General features: G+C 48.1%; 4 protein-coding genes across 4 annotated transcripts; 2 read left to right on the top strand and 2 right to left on the bottom strand.

The window, feature by feature from the left end:
- Window positions 1-4,704: 4,704 nt before the first annotated feature.
- On the top strand, window positions 4,705-5,655 carry T069G_08003 (uncharacterized protein; the record flags this gene model as incomplete). The annotated part of the gene is made up of 2 exons (XM_056175213.1): window positions 4,705-4,864; window positions 4,931-5,655. 2 exons carry the CDS (start codon window positions 4,705-4,707, stop codon window positions 5,653-5,655), a joined length of 885 nt encoding a protein of 294 aa, XP_056026162.1.
- A 1,786-nt stretch (window positions 5,656-7,441) lies between these two features.
- Window positions 7,442-13,073, bottom strand: T069G_08002 (ankyrin repeats (3 copies) domain-containing protein; the record flags this gene model as incomplete). Its single annotated transcript, XM_056175212.1, has 3 exons — window positions 7,442-8,757; window positions 8,820-9,780; window positions 9,837-13,073. 3 exons carry the CDS (start codon window positions 13,071-13,073, stop codon window positions 7,442-7,444), a joined length of 5,514 nt encoding a protein of 1,837 aa, XP_056026161.1.
- A 1,981-nt stretch (window positions 13,074-15,054) lies between these two features.
- T069G_08001 (uncharacterized protein) lies at window positions 15,055-16,431 on the top strand (the record flags this gene model as incomplete). Its single annotated transcript, XM_056175211.1, has 1 exon — window positions 15,055-16,431. One exon carries the CDS (start codon window positions 15,055-15,057, stop codon window positions 16,429-16,431), a length of 1,377 nt encoding a protein of 458 aa, XP_056026160.1.
- Window positions 16,432-16,841: 410 nt separating this feature from the next.
- On the bottom strand, window positions 16,842-17,742 carry T069G_08000 (uncharacterized protein; the record flags this gene model as incomplete). Its single annotated transcript, XM_056175210.1, has 4 exons — window positions 16,842-17,237; window positions 17,386-17,412; window positions 17,480-17,614; window positions 17,728-17,742. The coding sequence occupies 4 exons, from the start codon at window positions 17,740-17,742 to the stop codon at window positions 16,842-16,844; spliced, it is 573 nt and encodes a 190-aa protein (XP_056026159.1).
- Window positions 17,743-19,344: the final 1,602 nt, after the last annotated feature.

Below are 19,344 nucleotides of genomic sequence, written 5' to 3'. Positions count from 1 at the left end.
CTACAATGAAGTACAATAATATATTGCTAGATGAGAAATAGTTGTGAACATATATGAAGAACTGACTGAATGACTTGACCGGGAAGTGCCCTGAAGTTAATGAAAAGGAATGAATGAAGAGTTCTGGGAGGTGAAAACTACGAGGCCACAGCCACTGGAGAGACTTTACACAATGATAGAAAATAAATCGGCTTTCTTTCATCAAATCACCTGGGATCGAATCAGATCGATAGGTATAATGTGAAGTATTAGAACTTCAATGTCTAATAAAATCCCCATACAAGCAGCTTCATCCCTCTTTCCCTTGGCGTAGTCTCAACTAATGATAATCACCGAGCTTGCTGCCTGGCCATGACTTCACAGCATTTTTAACTCTCTCCCATCCATTCTTGGAGAGCTAAATTGACTTGGCTTGGCACAGCAAGATGGGCCAGTAATATTTCTCTTTCAATGCGTGGCTGAGCTCTGGTGTAAGCCCAGCCATTCAGAGGTTTTTCACAGCAATTTTAATCCCCCCAAGGCCATACATAAATCCTGGAGGATCGCAAAGAGACTCCATCGGGGAAGAACTTTTGGGATTTCAGTCAGCTTGGGCTCTTCACAGCATTTTTAACCAACCTCGAGGCCATGGAAGTAAGTATCCGAGGCATCCCTTTCGGCATCCTTCACGGCAATTTTAACTCTCCCCAACTCCATATCATAGAGGACAGGAGGAGGCTCAAATGAGGACACAATACTTTTCGGATTTTTGGCAATAAAAGTTTCCTTTACAGTATTTTTAGCGTCCTCGAGGCCGTGAGAGATGGAACCGAGCTGGGTTCCATATTCTTGAAGGATGCTCAGCATCTTCTATTATCGTTCCTGCTTCCAGCTTCTTCAAGTCCAACTACGTATCTTAGCATTTGCTATTTTGCTACTCCTCCACTACGTAAAAATTGATGCTATTTAGACCTGCTGCAATGGTGTGCAAGTTCCCACAGAGAAATATTACACGTCAAGGTTATGCTAGTGATTGGTGCCAAGTCGATTCTGCCTCACGCCTTGGGCGGAGTTGATTGACCTTGCCCGTATGCGATTGGAGCTAAGTGTCTACGCGTCTCTGGTGTCCTTGAGCTTGGTGCAGGATCCTTCGACGAATCTTCACAGCATTTTTAACCTCCCTCAAGGCCATATGATGGAGGAGCGGAGAAGACTCAATTCGGAATATTTTGGGCAGCAAGGGAGCCCAACCTGAGCGCGCCAGTACTCTTTACAGCACTTTTAGCACCAAGTGGTTCAATGGAGTTGAGTTCTGTATTCTTGCGAGATGTCCTGTCGTCATGGCTGCTCGCTGGAGGATTGTTTGCAACAATACATGAAGGCGCAGCCCCATATTAAGTAATAATCTAGATCAAAACCGAAGGGAAATGAACACTATTATTGCTCTTATGTGTCAGGATTTCTCATCACTTCTGAGAGCTGGTGATATTGAGTCGACTTGACCTCTTTCTAGCAGGATAACGAGTCATACATATTTCACTGTGATGGTTTACTAAGTAGTCGATTATAGTCGCTGCCTCCCTTAAAATCGCATGGTAAACGGAAGAGCGTTCAAACATCCACGTATATCTTATGCATCCCCTCCGTCTTTGCATAGGTAGTTTAAGAATGCTAAGGGGCATTGATGTTGAATTCACGATACATCTGAAGGCATCCACTGAGGCCTCCAATGAAGCCAATTCCACAGCAATTTAAATTTCCTTTGATGCCTGGAACATTAAGTTGGGCTCTATTATTTGCAACATGAACAGTAATGTCTCGTCATGATTACTCGCATAACTGCTTTCACAGCATTACTAGCCATCAATTCTACCCTATGCCCCTTGAAGATGACAGCAACGGTCAATTACCCTGTAATCAGCTCATGATTTCACAAAGATCTTCATGAGCGAATAGTCAACTTCACAATTGGTACACCAATCACGTTTTGCAAAAGAGTGACTTTCTAGCACCCCAAGTCAACCATCCAGTATCTCGTATCCCAAATCCCAAATCGCAAAGCTCAACATGCGCGGCCACTTACCTGCTCACTAATACCTTGTATAGTGAGAGATTAGTGATGGTAATAAATATTTGAAGAACAAGGTCCTCGTATCAAAAAGCACCTTGATTGTATCTTATTACAGTGCTCAAACTGCAAGTGCATGCAATCACCAGAGTGTCAGATCCCAAGTTGGGATGCTCGATAACTACTCCCCCAAACAAATACCATCCTAAGTCAGTTATGTGGATGTTTGCTTAGTACTATGCGTTTTCCAACTTCCATAATAGCCATTCCCCTTTTCAAGTCAGCCCATGGTTTATTACGCCTTCAATTGTAAAAATTGCTGCTAGATGGTGTGACGCGACGCGTAACTCAGTGCCGCGGTTCTCTCATGTCAGTGATACTCGGCCTACCACAATGTCAGGCACAAATGAGCAGGGTGGGTATGCAAACTTGAGTATTCTTCACAGCAGTTTTAACCTCTTCCGGAGGCAGCCGAGGCTAGCTCCCGGGGGGGGGCCTACTTCACAACATCTTCAACTCCGCCCAAAACCTGGCTTGACGAATCTGACAAGGGAGTCATCATGGGCAATCAGCACGCCTTGAGATGGGTAATATGATAAATCCCGTTTAATATGTATTTGTCACAGCTTGCTATTGCTGCATTGTTTCCATCTCTTCTTATCACTATCCATTCTAAGGCCTGCTGTTATGGCTACCCTCGGTGTAACACTTGACGCTAGTTGTAAATGTCGTAGCGTTGTATCTAATGACTTATATAACGGTCAGGCGTTATGTGCCGATCGTTTCTAGATTGCCTGCTGACAGAACTTGCCTCACCGTGACTCAGGCCTTACACAACAATTTGAACCTCTATCTCTATCGAGGCCTCCTCCGTCGAGACTCCGTTTTCTTGCAGGGGAGATGGCCGTGTCCTTCCAGAATAGGAATGGCAGTGGGAGGGTGTCAGTCGTGTTACGAGTATGCCATCTGCGGAATGTTATTCGTGCTTTAAAGCATGTGATATGTGCTGTGATCAAGGTTCTTACGACAGGGTCTTGGTGTAAGTGGACATGGAACAGCAAGATAGACAGGTTCATCTATTAAGCCACATGTGCATCCGCCACTCGGTCAGATCATGGCGCGATCTGCTAGGTTAGCCAAGACTCGCCAATCAAGATGCTAAGACGGGGGCCAAAAATAGACAAACAGCTCGATCGATTGACGGAATCGAGGGCCCCTCTCTACGGAAAACTCCCCACTTAGACTTGCTTGTGGGGGACAGAAGACAGGCAAGCCGAAGGGACAGAAGACGATCTCTTGAAAATCAGTAGAAATTACTGGTGAAAACACAATATAGAGTATAGAGATCTGCAAAGATTGGAATTTAAGATTCCATTAGCCTTCAACACCGTTTCAAATGATCATCATGAGGGACTGCAGATGACTCTTCGTTGCCAACTCCCGTTGATGATGTTATCAATCTTTAGCCCCATGCTGAGACTACTCGCATTGACGGAGGTGGCCGCCTTCCGGCTAGCTGCCAAGAAAAAGCAGCCAAGAAAACGCCGATGGTATTTTCGGGAGCCATGTGCCGCGCACCGACAGCCGTTTAGACAACCGTCTTGGCAGTCGTATTGACATTCGTACGTGCGTCCGCGGACAGCCACACAGCAGAGGGTTGTCAAGATTGCGTGTACAGATGATATACGAGTACTGTAATTGTAACTGCATTAACTCAACAACCCCGCAAGTGATCTGAGCTGCTGCTGCTGCAATCCAACCACATGATATCGTGAGCATGAGAAAGGATCGCGACATCGCCACATCCTTCACATTCCTCTCCTCTTCATGAGTGGCCCGCTTGTGATAAGAACTTCCCAAATAGGCAACTCGCTGCACTTAGACTTAGTATTAGCTTCACCATAGCCTCCTAGCCTCCAACTAACCCCGGCACTTTTATAGTTGGAGAAAGACGCCATACTGCCTGCAGCTGTTGAGATAATATGTCACAGCCTGAATATACCGATCATGCTAACCACACAAGGGATGTTTAATGCTAGCGCACTGCGGAATACGCCCCCTCACGAAGTCTAAGTCGAAGGTGATATCTCGTGCCTCCGGCGCTACGGCATCTGCTATCCGATCAACACCAATCCAAGGTCAATGGGCGGAGGTTTTTTGAGCCGAGCGCTACGTACGGGGGCCGGGGAACGGGAGGGGCTTTTTCAAGAGTTCCTTAACATCTACGGACGTTTTCCGAAAACAGAAGCTCATCAAAACTCTGCAATTGTGTACGGGCGTTTTCCGATCAGACATACGGAAACTATGTGCGCTGAAGGAATTTTGAAAAAGCATCAGTAGACATGTCGAGTCTCGTATCTGGGCTCTCGATTAGGAACGTAGTACTCGTACTTTTGAAGTTTGTTGTTTAGATCACGATGCAGCTGCGATAAGACTTCCGATATAGGCAAGTCGCTGGACTTAGACTTGATGATTCCAAGGTAGTTGTGAGGATGAGGCGGATGTTGAGAAACACATAAAAGGTGCGCTCTGGACATTGATTCAAAGGCTTTTGATTCAGCACCATCTCGCAACAGCTCACTCGAACCAGTCTGAGCAAAGAGTCAGTTTGACAAGTCTGTCCTATCATAAAGAAGAAGCTTCATCACTACTTCACAATGTCTGTGGCACCACCCCCCCAGGGCCTTGGCAGCAACTTCAACTACTTCCTTGCGGATGGAGGCAATGCCATTACTGGCCTCAACGTTGAGATCACCTTTGCCGAGCCTCTCATCTCTGCCTCAAACGGCTTTGGCTTCCAGCTCAACGGTTATGCCCGTAAGCAACTCCCAGCCTTATTGTTTTTGCTTGTATAGCAAAATACTAACTCGTATATGTTGACAGAGGAGCTTCCCGGCGCCCCCAGCACCACCCCCAACTGGCAGCAATATGTAGTCTTCTCCCAGCCCGGTGACCGAACTCTCTACGGTATCATTGACAACTGGTCTGGCACCGTTCCCGCCAACACTTATCAACAAGTCATCAACAGCGAGTCCACCATTACGACTCTGCCCAAGGCTAACCAGATCCCCGCCGGTGCCGTCATCAACATCATTCCCACCTTCAGCTCCAGCAATGTCATCACTGGCATTACTTACGTCTACACTCCTCCCGGTGGCCAGGCCGTTTCTACCTCCGTCACCTTGACCAGCCTTCCCATCTACGGCACCAACCGGAGAATCACTTCCGCATACGAGTCTCCCATCTCCGCCCTCACCCTCAACATTGTCGGTGATTACAACGCTGCCGACGGCCGCTTCACCTCCGGCTCGGGTACCATCGTCTACACTGCCAACCAGCCCCTGACTGTTCTCACCACCGAGCCCAGCTACACCGCGTTCCAGGACGGTACCGGTGAGACTGCCAACACTGTCTACGGCAAGCTGCCCGCTTCCAACAGCAAGACCATCACCCAGACCTGGGGCATTGACAGCTCCGGATCACCAAGACTCGGACCCGCTACCCACGGTATTCCCCTGCCTGCTCCCCCGAGTGCCTGGAAGGCCAAGCAGGAGAAGCGACGCAACGCTGCTGGCGTTGAGAACCGCTCCATCGAGGAGGTTGAGTAAATGTATGTTTGGGAGGAAGAGTATGGTTGTGGGCACAATGATGTAAAGTCGAAGACCATCATTTATGCGCAAACACGATGATTTTCTTGGATGATGTCTATAAAAAAATGAACATGGTCGAGTCCAAGACACATTCCGCTTGATTCGAATTCTCAATCAACTCCGAGAGGAGGGTTGTAAATAGTATCGAAGCATTTAACGAAATAAAACTTTGTCAAGCATATTTTTACATGACCAATGCTGCAAGTGATTAATACAATGTAGTAAAGAACGGTATACTGGAGGCTCAACGTCGTAGAGGCCTAGTATAGCAAAAGCCTTGGTGTGATGGCGGAGGAGCAAAAGAGGCACTCACCTTTTCTCTCTGAGATAGAGCCTCTCTTTTCTCTTCTAGCACAGGGAAAGTATATTCTCCTACCAGGCGGCACAAAAAAGTCGGTTTCCACAAAGAGGAACCAATCTCCATCACTTGAGTGCCTTGGCCTATCTTCACAGATGTTGAAGGACGACTTGTGTGGATGCCAAGAAGTTTTGCTGGCTCAAATCTAGATAGGAATATAATATATAGACGTTGGAGTATTACTGACTGTCATCTTGGATAATGTATTAGAAGAAGGAAGAAGAGCCCTTGGTCCAGTATCAAAACGTTGACATGCTTAGAATGTTTTTCTCGTCGACAAAGGTTGTTATAAAATAGTCCGCCTGGGACTAATAAGTCGAATTCAGCTTGCCTGTGGCGGGAGAACGGTTGACCTCGACATCTATATCATCACGGTTCAACGAGCACAAATGTCTCAATACACATTAGACGTTGAATCTTTGAAGTTGGTAACTAAAGGTGGCTAGACTGCCAAGTCGATTCAATCTCTTGGCTCAGTCTGGGCATCGTGGGGGTGAAAGAGATGGATGTGCGGGGCCGAATCCAATCCCACTGCCATTTTAACCTCTCTTGTGGTCTGAAGAGACTCCATTTTCTTAAACAATGACGAGTAGTAGCAAAAGGAACTTGAGACAAAGTACACATGCAAGTCTCAGCATATGCATCAGAAGTCCTTCACAGCGACTTTAACCTCTCTGGAAGTTAAGAGAGACTCCATTTTCTTGCATGATGACGACGCATGCGGTATGCACACCCTCAACACATTCACAGCAACTTTAACCTCCCTCGGGCCCTGAAGAGATTTCATTTTCTTACACAGTGACCAGTAATAGTAGCAGGAAGATCATGAACCATAAGCCGGCTTCTGACTCTTGGGTCTTTCACAGCATTTTTAACCTCCCCCGAGGCCAAGACAGAGACTCCATTTTCTTGTAGGATGGCGACATATGTAGTAACAGTAGGACTTAAAGGTCCACACCCTCTTTTGAGTCACTTTCACAGCAATGTTAATCCCCCCCAGGGCCTTAAAAGATTCCATATTTTTACAGGATAACCAGAATGTTGCATCACGATAATTCCCTATCGTAATCCGTATACCCAGCCTTGTATCCCATCCAACAAGTGCATTTCACAACATTCTTCACTATAATCTACCTTTTGTTACTTGAGTGTAATGACAAAAAGCCACTCATTATTCTTTGTTTGGGAGTCTCTCAAGCCCGAAACGCCTCCCAGATCAAGTAAACAAACTTGACACTGATCACTACAATTCACATACACCAGTCGCATGTAGTACTGAGCAAGTACAAAAAAAAAAGTTGTATATACTTCATAAATCGTAAAATTACAATCCAATCGCTCAACCCCCCTTACGCCATTCAGAACCATCCAAAAGCCAAAACATCACTAATTCAACTCAGTAACATACCCAATCTGCCTCCTCGGATCCCCCCCAGAACCAGCCAACCTCCCCGCCAACTTCTCCTGACTCTCAACCAACCTCCTCTGCGCCTCCAACCGCCTCTGGATCCGCGACTCGGCCGACACCTCGATACGGTCAAGCTCCTCCCTCTCGCCGATACGCATCTCAATCAGCGCGCGCGCGTTACCCGCCCGCTCAGAGTTGAGCTTGTTCTCCCACTCGAGGGCCTTGCGCTGCCTAGCCTCCTCGGCCTCGAGATCGGAAGCGGCAAGGGCTTGCGAGCTCGCCAGCGTAGCTTCCGTCACAGCTCTCTGCTCCGAAAGACGTCGCCTAAAGGCATCGTTCGCGAGACTCTCTTCGAGCTGGGCCTTGGAACGAATAGTAGCGAGGTCCTCGGACTGCAGCCTTCTGCGACGGGCATCCTCCATCTCTGCTTTTTGTGAATGTATCTGCTGCTCTACAGATGCGATTTCTCGCTTCCTGGCTAGTGCAAGGGCAAAGTCCTGAGACTCTTCCGCTAGCCGCTCCGAGCGGGCCTTTCGGACTCGCTCCCTCACTTCCAAATCTTCCGGCAATCCGACGGCTCCTTCGGGTTGGTTGCCTTCTTTGGCATAATACACGTCCGTCGCACGACTTGCGCGAAGAACTGAAAGGAGCTGGTCATGGGCATCGAGTGACGCCAGAACCTTGGTTATATACATTGTTGGTGAATAGACAAACGTTTCGTCTGCGTACTGGTTGAATGGCTTGTTGATGTGCTTCCACATGCCGCTCTTTAGCAACGCCCGTGTCGTAGATACAGGATCGGTCGCGTCGAAGCAAAGGTATAGTATAGACTTGCCGTCTAACTTGATGGTTAAATCGGACCCCGAATCTACAAGGAAAGTCATGACTTTTTGCATCTTTCGTTCTCGCTCAGGTGTCATCTCTCCAGCATCGGACCCGTGCAGACAAACTTCTCCTAGGGCGCTGCGACCGTTGTGAAGCGGGCTAGGGAAATCAGGATCGTGGCCTGCTTCCATAAGGACTTTAACTGCTGGAAGATTGAGATCTCTCGCGGCGTTATGCAGCGAGCCATCGTCCTTTGACGGTTCTGCTGCAAGGAGACTGGACATCATTTGAATGGCGACATCACCACTAAGGTGAGTGACCATTGCCATTGGAGTTCTTCCAAGAAAGTCCATGGCGTCAACGTCAGCTCCCTCCAGCAAAAGCAACTTTACAATATCTGAGCGACGTTCCCGAACAGCTAGCATCAGAGGAGTTGTCCCCGATAGCTTGGTCCCAATGTTGACCTTGGCTACTCTGAATGTCAGCAAGGCTCTCAGCTAATTATGAATGAATGGTACGTGATTCACTTACCTCCTCGTTCCAGTAAAATCTGAATCAGATTAGAGCTGACTTTCTTTTGCGGCTGGGCAATGGCCCATGTGAGGAGCGTCATCTCCTCTTCTTCCTCAATCTCAGGATGCAGTTTATATAGCATAGACTGGTCATGATAATAACCAGCATCCAACAGCGTCGTCAAGATAGTTGAGGAGCGAGGATACTGGGAGATCGCTTTTCCCAGCACTGGCATGGAGCCAGCACGAGTCGCCATGACATCAACTCGGACGTCTCCCTCATGATAGTCTGCAAACATCTGGAAAAGCTCCAAAACCACGTCCTGAGTGAGCGCAGTATCGAATATGCTGTGAAACGCAAACGTGAGAGTTTCTGTGGATGGATGACAAGTGAGCAATCTGTGAGTCCATTCAATGTTTGCTTGGGATGCAGCCAGTCGCAGAGGCTCTCCGTTCTGGTAGTCGACATTTGGACCATGCGCGGTGAGGACGTCGAAAAACACCTCGGCGAGTTCCATATTCTCGTCGGCATGCTTCATAATTTGGACGAGCGCCTCGCTAAGAGCATCGCCCTTTGCACCCTTGTCCAACAGCATGCCCGCCGTTTCCAGACCAGATGGCGTGAACCAAGCCTCAAACTTGTCGGCCTTGAATGAGTTATTAAACGCCATGTTAATATCCTGCTGGGGAATTTCAATGTCCAATAGGAGAGCTAGTGTCGAGGATAGTGACTTCTCAGCAGCATCAACTAAGGTCTTGCATCCGTTGGCCAGAGGTGAAGCGCCATACTCCAGCAAGAGTTTCACCAGTCTTTCCTCTGAATCTTCTTCATTGACTGCGTCGTTCAATGTAATATGCAAGTCTTCCGCAACGGGCAGACCTGCTTTCATAAGATCGCTAATTATGAGATATCGATCATCACGGTTCAGGTTCCAGCAAGCTTTGAGTGCCCGAATCAACGTAGGAGGAGATACTTTCTTCTGCAAAACTGGTTTAGCTTAGGGCACACCATCAAGGGGGGTGGTACTTTACTAACCTGGCTATCGCCTTCATCCCAGACCCCAAGGAGAAGCTCTAGGTTCTTGATAAAAGCACTTCGTGTAGCCGCAACAACAGCCTCGCCATTGCTATAATTCGGATCCGCTCCGGCGACTAGCAGCACTCTTAAAATGGCCTGGCCGCCGTCTCCGTACCTTGCTGCTGATTCCAGCTGCGCATCCACAAGCTCTCCTCTAAACCCCTTGCCCAGAAGCTGTTCAAAGATCATAGCTCGTTTGCTCAGGTCCCGGACTTCGGTGGCTGCTTGAAATCCTTCTTCTAGAGTAGTATTGTTCACCGTCATGTCTGTTCCTAGAAGAACCTTGAGTACTTCCACAGATCCCCCACGACATGCTTCTATAACTGCTTGGCCATTGTTTTGCGACATGCTTGCGCCATGAGACATGAGGATATCGCCCAACTTGACATCGCCTTCACGAGCAGCGACGAGCAGAGCATTTGACGCCGCAGTCGGCGATATCTCGTATGCCAATAAGCGTTGGCACAGGGCATTTCTAGTTGTGCGGTTCTTAATTTCCATCGCCTTGGTCAGTGCCGAGCTACGGTTTCCAACTGAATGATTAGAGCATTGTAGCAAAATGTCAGTCACATCGGCAGATTCCCTTGATATGGCGAGAGACAAAGCTTCACCATCTGAGGTATCAGCCTTGGTTGATAAAATCCGTATTAGGCCAAAGTCTTCTGGGTACGTCTTGATTGCATGGATCAATGCCCGGTTGACTTCTTGCGGCGATACTCCGGCCTCCACAAGCTTCGTGGTCAACGTCTGTCTATTCATAGGATCTTGCAGCCGTAATGCGTGAGGAAGCGCATAGCCCAATGAAGCTTGGCTCAGACGGCACTGGGGTCCGAATAACAGATCAACAATCTGTATTTTGCTGCCCCTTATTGCATGGCACAAAGAGGCGGCTTGGTACGCATTCGGGTCAGCCCCCGACTCGAGCAATATTTTGAGCGTATTGAGTGGTGGCTGCGCTTGGCTGAGGTCTCGTGAGATGAACTGCACCTCTTGAGCAAGGATGCTATCCAAATCTTCCTTTCGATCAGATTTTGGTAACAAAGTTCGCAATTTCACAGTCTTTCCGTCAGATGGAGGCGTTGAAGCAAGGCTTTGCAGTGCTTTCGAAATCGATTGGCTCGTGGGCTTTCCTAGGCTCGTAACCAGTCCAAGGACCTTTGGGTCGGGATTAATCGTGGCTTTGGCCATAGCCGCACCATCAAGCGCATTGACGTCTGCATTGCCATGTTGGAGCAACAGCTGAAGCAACGACATGTCGACAGGCTTCTCACTCAGTGTTTCTGATAAAGCCGTTGCGACTTCAACCACGCCGGTGGCGGCACCCGCTTGGAACAGCAACGTCATGATATCGAATCTCGCTCTATGATCATCAACTCGCATAGCGTCGTGCGTTCTTGCTGCAGCTGTTTGTGGAGTCACTTTCTTCAGTAAAGGAGCGAGTAGACCGACATCTTTTTGCGAAATAAGGGGAGCTAGCCCAGCGCCATTATTGAAGTTTACGTCTGCGTCCTTTTGTAGGAGTAGGTTGATGAGCGCCTTGTCTCTCTTGGAAATATCCTCACCAATAGCATCCTGAAAGGCAGCATGTAAACTGGATGCAGGTACCGATTTCTTTATAAACAGCTCGACCATTTGATAACGATCTGCGCCAGACAACCTCATGACAAGTGGAAATACAGTTGTGAGTGTGCTAGCCGAAGGGCGTGCGGTCAAGAGCTTCCTTGCCAGCTCAATATTCGACTGCATAACGGCGGCAGAGAGAGCTCTTCCGTTTTGGTAATCAATTGATGCTACGGCATGGCGCCCACCATTCATGGGTTTATTATGTCCGTTGGCTTGCGATGCTGAGAAGTAAGGGTTGAGAAGTAGCTCGACGGAATTCACATCACCAGCCTCGACAGCATCTACGAGGACATGGCTGAGAGCATCGCCGTTGGCTCCCTTCCTAAGCAAAAGACTTAGCAAAGTGTAGCGAACTTCGGGAGCAGCTTGCTTTGGAATGGCCGAGACACAACTCGACGCAGCTGGTGGGCTAAGGGCTGTTCTGTCGTGAAGAAGCGAGTTGACCAGATCCAGCTGTCCACGAGCAATAGCGCCCTTGAGCATCGAGGCATCGTTATACTCGATAGAAGCACCATACATGGCTAGCAGGTTAGCCATGTCGTAAAACTGGGTTTCGCAAGACAGCTCGAGCGCCTGAGACAAAAAGTCTCCTCCAGCACCGGCACAAAGCAAGAGCTCTGCCAGCTCTAGTTTGGAGTCCGGATTCATCGATGGATGTTCAAAGGCAGCTTGGAAGGCATTGTCCAGACCTGGTCGCTGTGGTGGCCTGTTTCCCATGATGATGGCAACGGCAATGTCCTTGCGTCCTAATTCGACCGCCTGCTTCAAGGCTTCGGCTTGCTTGTGATTTCCATCCGCAGTGGAGCGGCTAAGATAGAGAACGCTCTGTAAGTTGCCCGCTCTGGCGGCATCAATCATGGCGTCCGAGATTAGGTCGTCGGGAGGTCGGCCCTCTGACTGAAGCACCAGGCTGACGATAGCCGACATTCCATGAAGCGAGCAGGCATGGCGAAAGGCGGTTTGTGCTTCGGTCAATCGTGAGGTGCTGGCGCCGTACCTCAGCAGATTCTCCACCATCTGCGCATTGCCGCTCCGGATGGCAATAGGAAGAGATGCGTCGAGGGCCAGAGTGTCAGCATGAGGAAGCAGGACCCGGACCATGTCCATTAGGTTTCTTTCAACGGCGGACCTCAGCAGCTGCGTGCGGCCATCGAAGCTATCCAGACTCTTCCTCCTATTCAGGATACCACTCTTCTGCTGCTGGGCGCCGGACAAATCAACACCAGCCGCCGTCAGCCTTGAGAGGAGGGCCTCGGCCACGCCCGGAGAGCCGGAGTTGGCGATCCACTGCCCCAAGACATCGACAATGTCCTTTGCGTCCAAGCCCTTGCCCTTCTTCAGGTTACTCGAGGAAAATGCGCGACTCAGTCCGCTCTTGGGGCGCGTCTTTGCTGATTCAGCCGCCTGTTGCTGGATGAGACCATCGGCCACCTGGTCGTCTGCGGGAGTGCGGAATGAGGGCGGGCGCATGGGCCGCGATAAGGGCGGAGGGATCTTGGGGAGCTCGATGCCCCATTGTTGCGATAATTGAACGATCCTGCGCTGGCGCTCGTCTGGCGTGAATGAAGGCATGATTTGTGCTGCTAATGCTAGACTTGTGGCGCTGGCATTTGGTGGGAAAACGGTCGAATCAGCAGCGGTCGTTTGTCGCAGCCAGGAATGCGCGATGCTCAATGGAGCAGGCAGCAGTTCCAGTTGGACATGAGATGAAGCTTGATGTTGGCTCTGGTCTGCTCTGCTCTGTTGGTGTAAGATGTTGGATGTTGAATGTTGCAAAAAGAAGAAGTAGAGCTCAAGTTGGATATTCAATATTCACGTCGCCTGAAAAGGTGAAGGTGCCTTTCGAAATGCCCAAGCCTCAGCTCTATTAAGAGCTACAGCACAGACGGGTAGGGGACCTGTTCAGCTAAGTGGGGGCGGGCGCTTGCCGCTGGTAACAGCTAATAGGCCTACTCGCTTAGTTTGGGGCGCCAAAAGAGGCAGCCCAAGCTACGACAAAATAAGGAGGACAGTAGAGTCAAAAAAGACCTAGAGTTGAGGAACTGTGGTAGTAAATCGATGATTGGAAATGGACGGTATCATTCGGGAAAACAAACGGCAGATGAAGGTTTATTGTATGGAGAACAATGGGTTACGCTAAAACAGTTTCGTCATACGGAAACTAGTAACTGGCAACTGGAACATCCTTGTTGTTAGACAACGTTGAATCCTTTGGCCTCAATTGTTGCTGCAGTCAACGGTGCGTTTATTTTGTCTACCCCCTGGGCGCTTGGAACGGGTTGCTGCATAGCCGTCAATCGGCACTGTATTTCTAGCGCCTGGCCCAAGCTCCACATCGTGCTATCAATACCCGTTTAGGCCAGTCTGGTGGCATCATGGCTCACAGTGTCGACATATGGTTTGAAACGGTGCAACAATGATTTTTATGTGAGTGTAAGAATTGAAGATGAAACATCCATGAGAGTTGATGAGATGCTGATGTCACTTGCATCGTAGCTTCAAGCAATTGTTTCCTGTATAATGGCAGCAATTAGCATCAAACAACTCAATCCGTATTTCTTCCACCCATGTCCGATGCACCTCATTCTCTTCCAGGTTTACAAATTTCCACCAAGCAATTCCCATCGTCCAATGTCCACAATCCTTCGTATTCACAGTTAGCAGCGCCCCCCTGGTCTGTCACTCAGCCACACGCCTCCCTTTGCAGCAACTATTTGAATCATGCATCAAAGCTAAAAGACTCGCGTCGCTCCCCTGCACCGCCTCAAACCGCCCTGGATTTACTGGGGGAGGGTTGCGCGGCCATCCACTCTGGGCTCTTGTCAAGACGTCAATTAGACTTTGAGCGGGCAACGGATGACGACTGCTTATATCGAAATTTGATACGCTTATTCTTTTTGTTTTCTCTGTGTCCACTTCTTTTCTTTTCTTTTTAGAAGCCCAAATACAGTTGTGGGGGTACATGTATCATATGACGGCAACTGTGTAGTCGTGTACATGTGTAAACGTCTCAACTGTTAAGGAACAGGGCTGCCATGTTCGCATCTCACCACAGTCCAGATGCATCCCATCTACCGACATGTGATTTTCATGTGCATCCAGGCATTCATGATCCAACATCCTAGCTATTACAATATAAACATATACTCTACTAAGTGTGCGTAGGCAAGAAACAACAAAGTCACTTGGCGTTTAACTGTAGTCCTAATATAAGCGCCTGGACTATTTCGCCCAATCACCTCTTCCGATGTCTGGTCATCAGAGTCGCAGACAATCGTTCTTGAGATTTCACTCTTTGCCAGCGGCAGAGATTTCAAAATCATGCTCCGTCATCACACCGAAAGAGCTCTTTGTAAATTTACCCCTCATTTTGCCGTCTCGAAATTGGCCTGCGGAATACCTGTACATGCATGTGTCGAACCAACAACAGATTGGCATCAAACCCCGCAAGTCTTCATCATCCTTCGGCGCTATTTAATATCCTTAAAGTCCTCCCCCATCTCATGTTTTGCCTCAAAATTCCAGCTGCACCAAACAGATGGACGCTTCAAACATGGAACAACCCAATAGGCCTCATCGCCCGGCATCGTTGGAGCTACTGGCGCCCGAGATACTGCTGCAAATCGTCACTCAACTACCTGGTCTCGACACGCTCTGGAATCTCATGAGGGCATCGCCTCAGACATGGCGCTTATTTGATCAGTATGCTCTGCTTATTACCGAAGGCATTCTCTCTGGACCAAATTGTGTACTGTCCTCACGCATGACAGAACTCGTAAGAGCAGTCATCCTTTTACGTTCTGGGGTTCTTCCATTTCGAGACATGCAAGACGTCCAAGATGGCTTCATGCTACGCCAGTTAACTTGGAAGGTTCATCCCGAATTACGGGTTTCAATCAGCCCAGAACTACTCGCAACCTCCAGCGTGCCAGTAACAACCCTTCGATCAGTCGTTGCAACCGCATACCATCTCTCTTCTCTAGCACAGGCATGCTTGGAATCATGCCTAGCGCGAATAAGAGATCCAAGCTTCAGGCCAATGCACGCTTTTGACCCACCTCCTCGATACTTGGGATCCTATATGCACAATGGCCAGGCAGACGATGACGCCAAACCGGAGGATCGCATTTTTGTTGGTACCCCCATCCAGGTGGTTGATGCAGGAGAGCCTAGCTGGATCGAAGAAATGCGAGCACTGCGCGCCATGTGGGTTATACAGTTTGTTGGCGAATTGCAATGCCTAGTTGGAGACAGATCAGGAACGATAAGCTGGCCAGAAGAAGATGTAAAGATGCTCAGCAACATGGACGCGGTAGACTTGGCGAATGAATGTACCCCCCCTTATCCAGCAGAAGAGATAAACACTGCGAGACTATATTTAAAAACCCTCGGGGGTACGGCCGAGGACGTGTACTACCGACTACCCCGAGCGCCTTCAGCAACTATAAGTGCCAGACGGACAATGACTTCTCCAAAGCCAAACGAGAAGGCACTAACTGTATATGGATTTCGCCGTGATAACGAGATCCATGCATTGACAAAGGGTTCTCCAGTGCCTGAAGATGGTGAACCAATGCTTAGCAGCCCCTGGCAATGGGGCCAAACTGAGAGCGGCATGGGCAGCCCAAGTCCTGGTGTGCGCTTCTTCAGGATGTATCTGACGGCCGGCAAGCAAATAATGGTCTCGCCCCTCAACGGAGTCAAATTTGACTCTTTTCGTCCAATGGGCCTTGCCTTTTGGGATCGATGGAGGATGTATCTGCTAGGATTGATGGGGTCAGGGGTAGAAGGATGGACAGTGAATGGAAAGCGGTATTTGCCGTACTTTTTTTACTTGGCCTGGGAAAGCATTTTGCCTCCCGAAGAGGTTGCTAGTGTAAAGGCCGCTATGAGGGAGAAGAGAAGACTTGTAGCTCAAAATACGCAATAGGTTACCAATTTAATTTTACCAGTTACCATAGCTAAGTACGTCTGAGACGATATTGACTTATCTACGCTCGCGTTACTTCGTGGCTGATGATTACATTTGGCTCGTAATTTACATTATACGGCGGCCTTTCACGCATCAAGTCGGCTTGCTTCGTGAAAAATAGTCTTGACATTATCTCGATAGATACATGTAGTTTATCGTACTTTAACTTTGAGATTTCAATACGAACTATGTATCATATACTATCACATCTTGAAAGGCACTATCTGTATAGTTTTCTATTTTCCTGGGCATTCTAAAGACACGGATTGATATCGAATAACCCCTAATAGTCATTCATATAAAGAATTCCTATCATTGCTTTACCCCAGGCCAAGTAAGCCATTACTCAACCACTTGCAACTCGCATATCATGGCGCAGTGACGTAGAATAGAAGTATAATAGTTGCCGAATCAGCTTTGCCAATACCGTCGCTTGGGATCGTGAAAGGCGTAGTGCCCGTAAATATGTCAACTTTATTGACCGTCTTTACTCCCAGTGCTCCTTTGTGAGTCATTAGAAGATAAGCGACCCCTGATCCGTTCGGACTGCCAAGTACAGCATAGAACTGCCTAGGATTTTCAGCCACGTCAAGGGTTAACCGGTTCTTCCAGACTCCAATGGGCGGGATTGTAGGGCTGTCGCTGTATTTTTCACGTAGGGCTTGAAATAGAAGGTCTAGACTGCTCGGATTTACAACAGTTGCCCTGAATATGTATTTAACGTTGCTCACGTCGTCGAAGTCCGCGTCGTTGCAGGCTTTGACCTGTATTTATCATGTTGCAAGGTTAGCAAGCTCTCCATGTTGCGTTTTAGACCTGATGCTCTGCAGCCGAGTTGCTCAAACGATGTCTGAACAATGCAAAAGCTGAATAAATCATATGAAAGAATAGCACGCATGTTTATGTACTTACCCATTGCATCCACGCCGCGTCACTCCACTGAGAGGCATGGTCAGTCACTCCGAGCAAAGAGACATAACAGAGTTCTTGGGAAGCCATAACTTACTCGACGAATATGTGTCGTGATCTCATCTGGGTCGAGACCCCACTCTTTTATGGCTGCATCGACGGAATAATTGTTATCAGCAATGATAACACCGCCGCTGGGAGAGAAAGAGCTGAAGAAGAACGCCTCTGATGGCTGCGAAAAGAAATAGCATTTGTGTCAGTATATTTTGCCTTTTTTATTTCCAAAAGTACAATCTCCATTGCACTAAATTACTTCACAAAATCATGAGGGTGGAGGGGGCTTACTTCGCTGTTGATCATTTCACTATCGTCGTTATTAGGGTCAGATTTTATCTTGGCGCCCTTTTCGTGAAACCAAGATATAGCTCTCAATGTATTCACAGGGACTTTGATGGCTGACAAAGCCGCGCTCAATTTTGTTCCAACATTGGGTCCATCGGAATCATAATCTCTCCACCCCTCAACATATGCTTGTCCAGGCGTCTGCAAATATATTGGCGCTTCCAATGGTGGAGGTTCTTGCGGCGTCTTAGCCAACGAACAATGCAGTGCATTTCCTTTTGTAACCGCCTTTTCGTAAGCAGCATCTCGCTTGGTGAGATTGCTAACCACGCTTTCATGGTCAACAGCCCGTGCCGCAAGCACTTGGGGTTTTAGACTGGGACTCTGTGACGGGCCAGCATAGAGAAAAAGGAGAAGAGAAAGAGCAACCACAATAGAGTACGTGAAGAGCGACCTCCATGATGAAGAAATTTTTTTATCCATCTTATTGGATGTTCAATAATTCCTGTAGTCTTGCGGACAAGGAAAATAGTTTCACTCAGTTGGTAAGGGAGGGTCACTGTATTTCAAAGGGCTTGATGAGTAGGATATGGGAAAGAGATATCCGGCTAGATGGACCGTAATAGGCAGATACCTCCGAGAGCTCTTTTTCCCCTTACTCTTTACTCCGTCATTGCTTTGGGTTAGCCAGCAACATGTGACAACTTCAGCTCTCGGCAAGCATCAAGATTAGCCCATGTGACAATTCGGCTACAATGTTTCGGACCCCGACTCTTGATCAGCATTTTTGCGTTCTTTTATCATGTTTCCGGCCATCTTCCCGTTTTGCGAGCGACTAATTCAGTCTGATGGTGAGTGATGTTGGCTCATTGAGGGACTTTTGACGGATTCCTACATTGGAGAGTCTTTGCCGTTATCTTCATCAGCGTGCCTCATTCACAGTAACGTCCAACGTGCATTTGAGGTATAAACTTGTACCAATTATATGGACTACTCCAAAGACTAGAAATATATTTTTTCAGCTGCTGTCAAGAGCTTGTCTATTTCGATCTTGGCGTTGGCATGGAGCGGCACGTTAACCGTCTTGTCACTCAGCTAACTAGACCAAATAAGGAACTTGGGTACCATCTAACCGTTGAGGCTCAACCAACAACATTAACTAACCGCGCAATAAATCAATAGATTATGGCATGATTAGAGTAGTTAACGTTGTTGGACCGGATACTGCTAACTCTATGAGGGAGGTGGAACGACCTTGTCTTAATGTCTAAACCAATTAAGCATGTCTGAGCCTCCACGGCATACTATCACACGGCGTCAACTTTGATATCAACAGATCACCAACATCATGTTACTTCGAAGGATTCTTTCAAGTGGAGTTATACCAAAGGACCGGACAGCAGTAGATAGTTTTCCCGGAGGACCAAGTCTGAAATTTGTTTGACCAGAAAAGCCTCATCGTTGTGGTGCAATATCTCAATGTAGTTACATATACAAAAGAGCCAGTCCAACCATGATTATCCTTAAAGATAGATGTTCTATTCATATTAAATCTCTACACTGGTTTATTCCAGTTTAGACAATCAATGTCATTCTTCCCAGGGCAATGTCTGCCCGGAA

Source organism: Trichoderma breve, chromosome 5 (genome assembly GCF_028502605.1).
Source record: "Trichoderma breve strain T069 chromosome 5, whole genome shotgun sequence".
In the NCBI taxonomy this organism is placed as follows: domain Eukaryota; kingdom Fungi; phylum Ascomycota; class Sordariomycetes; order Hypocreales; family Hypocreaceae; genus Trichoderma; species Trichoderma breve.
This window is presented reverse-complemented; position numbering and strand designations above follow the sequence as displayed.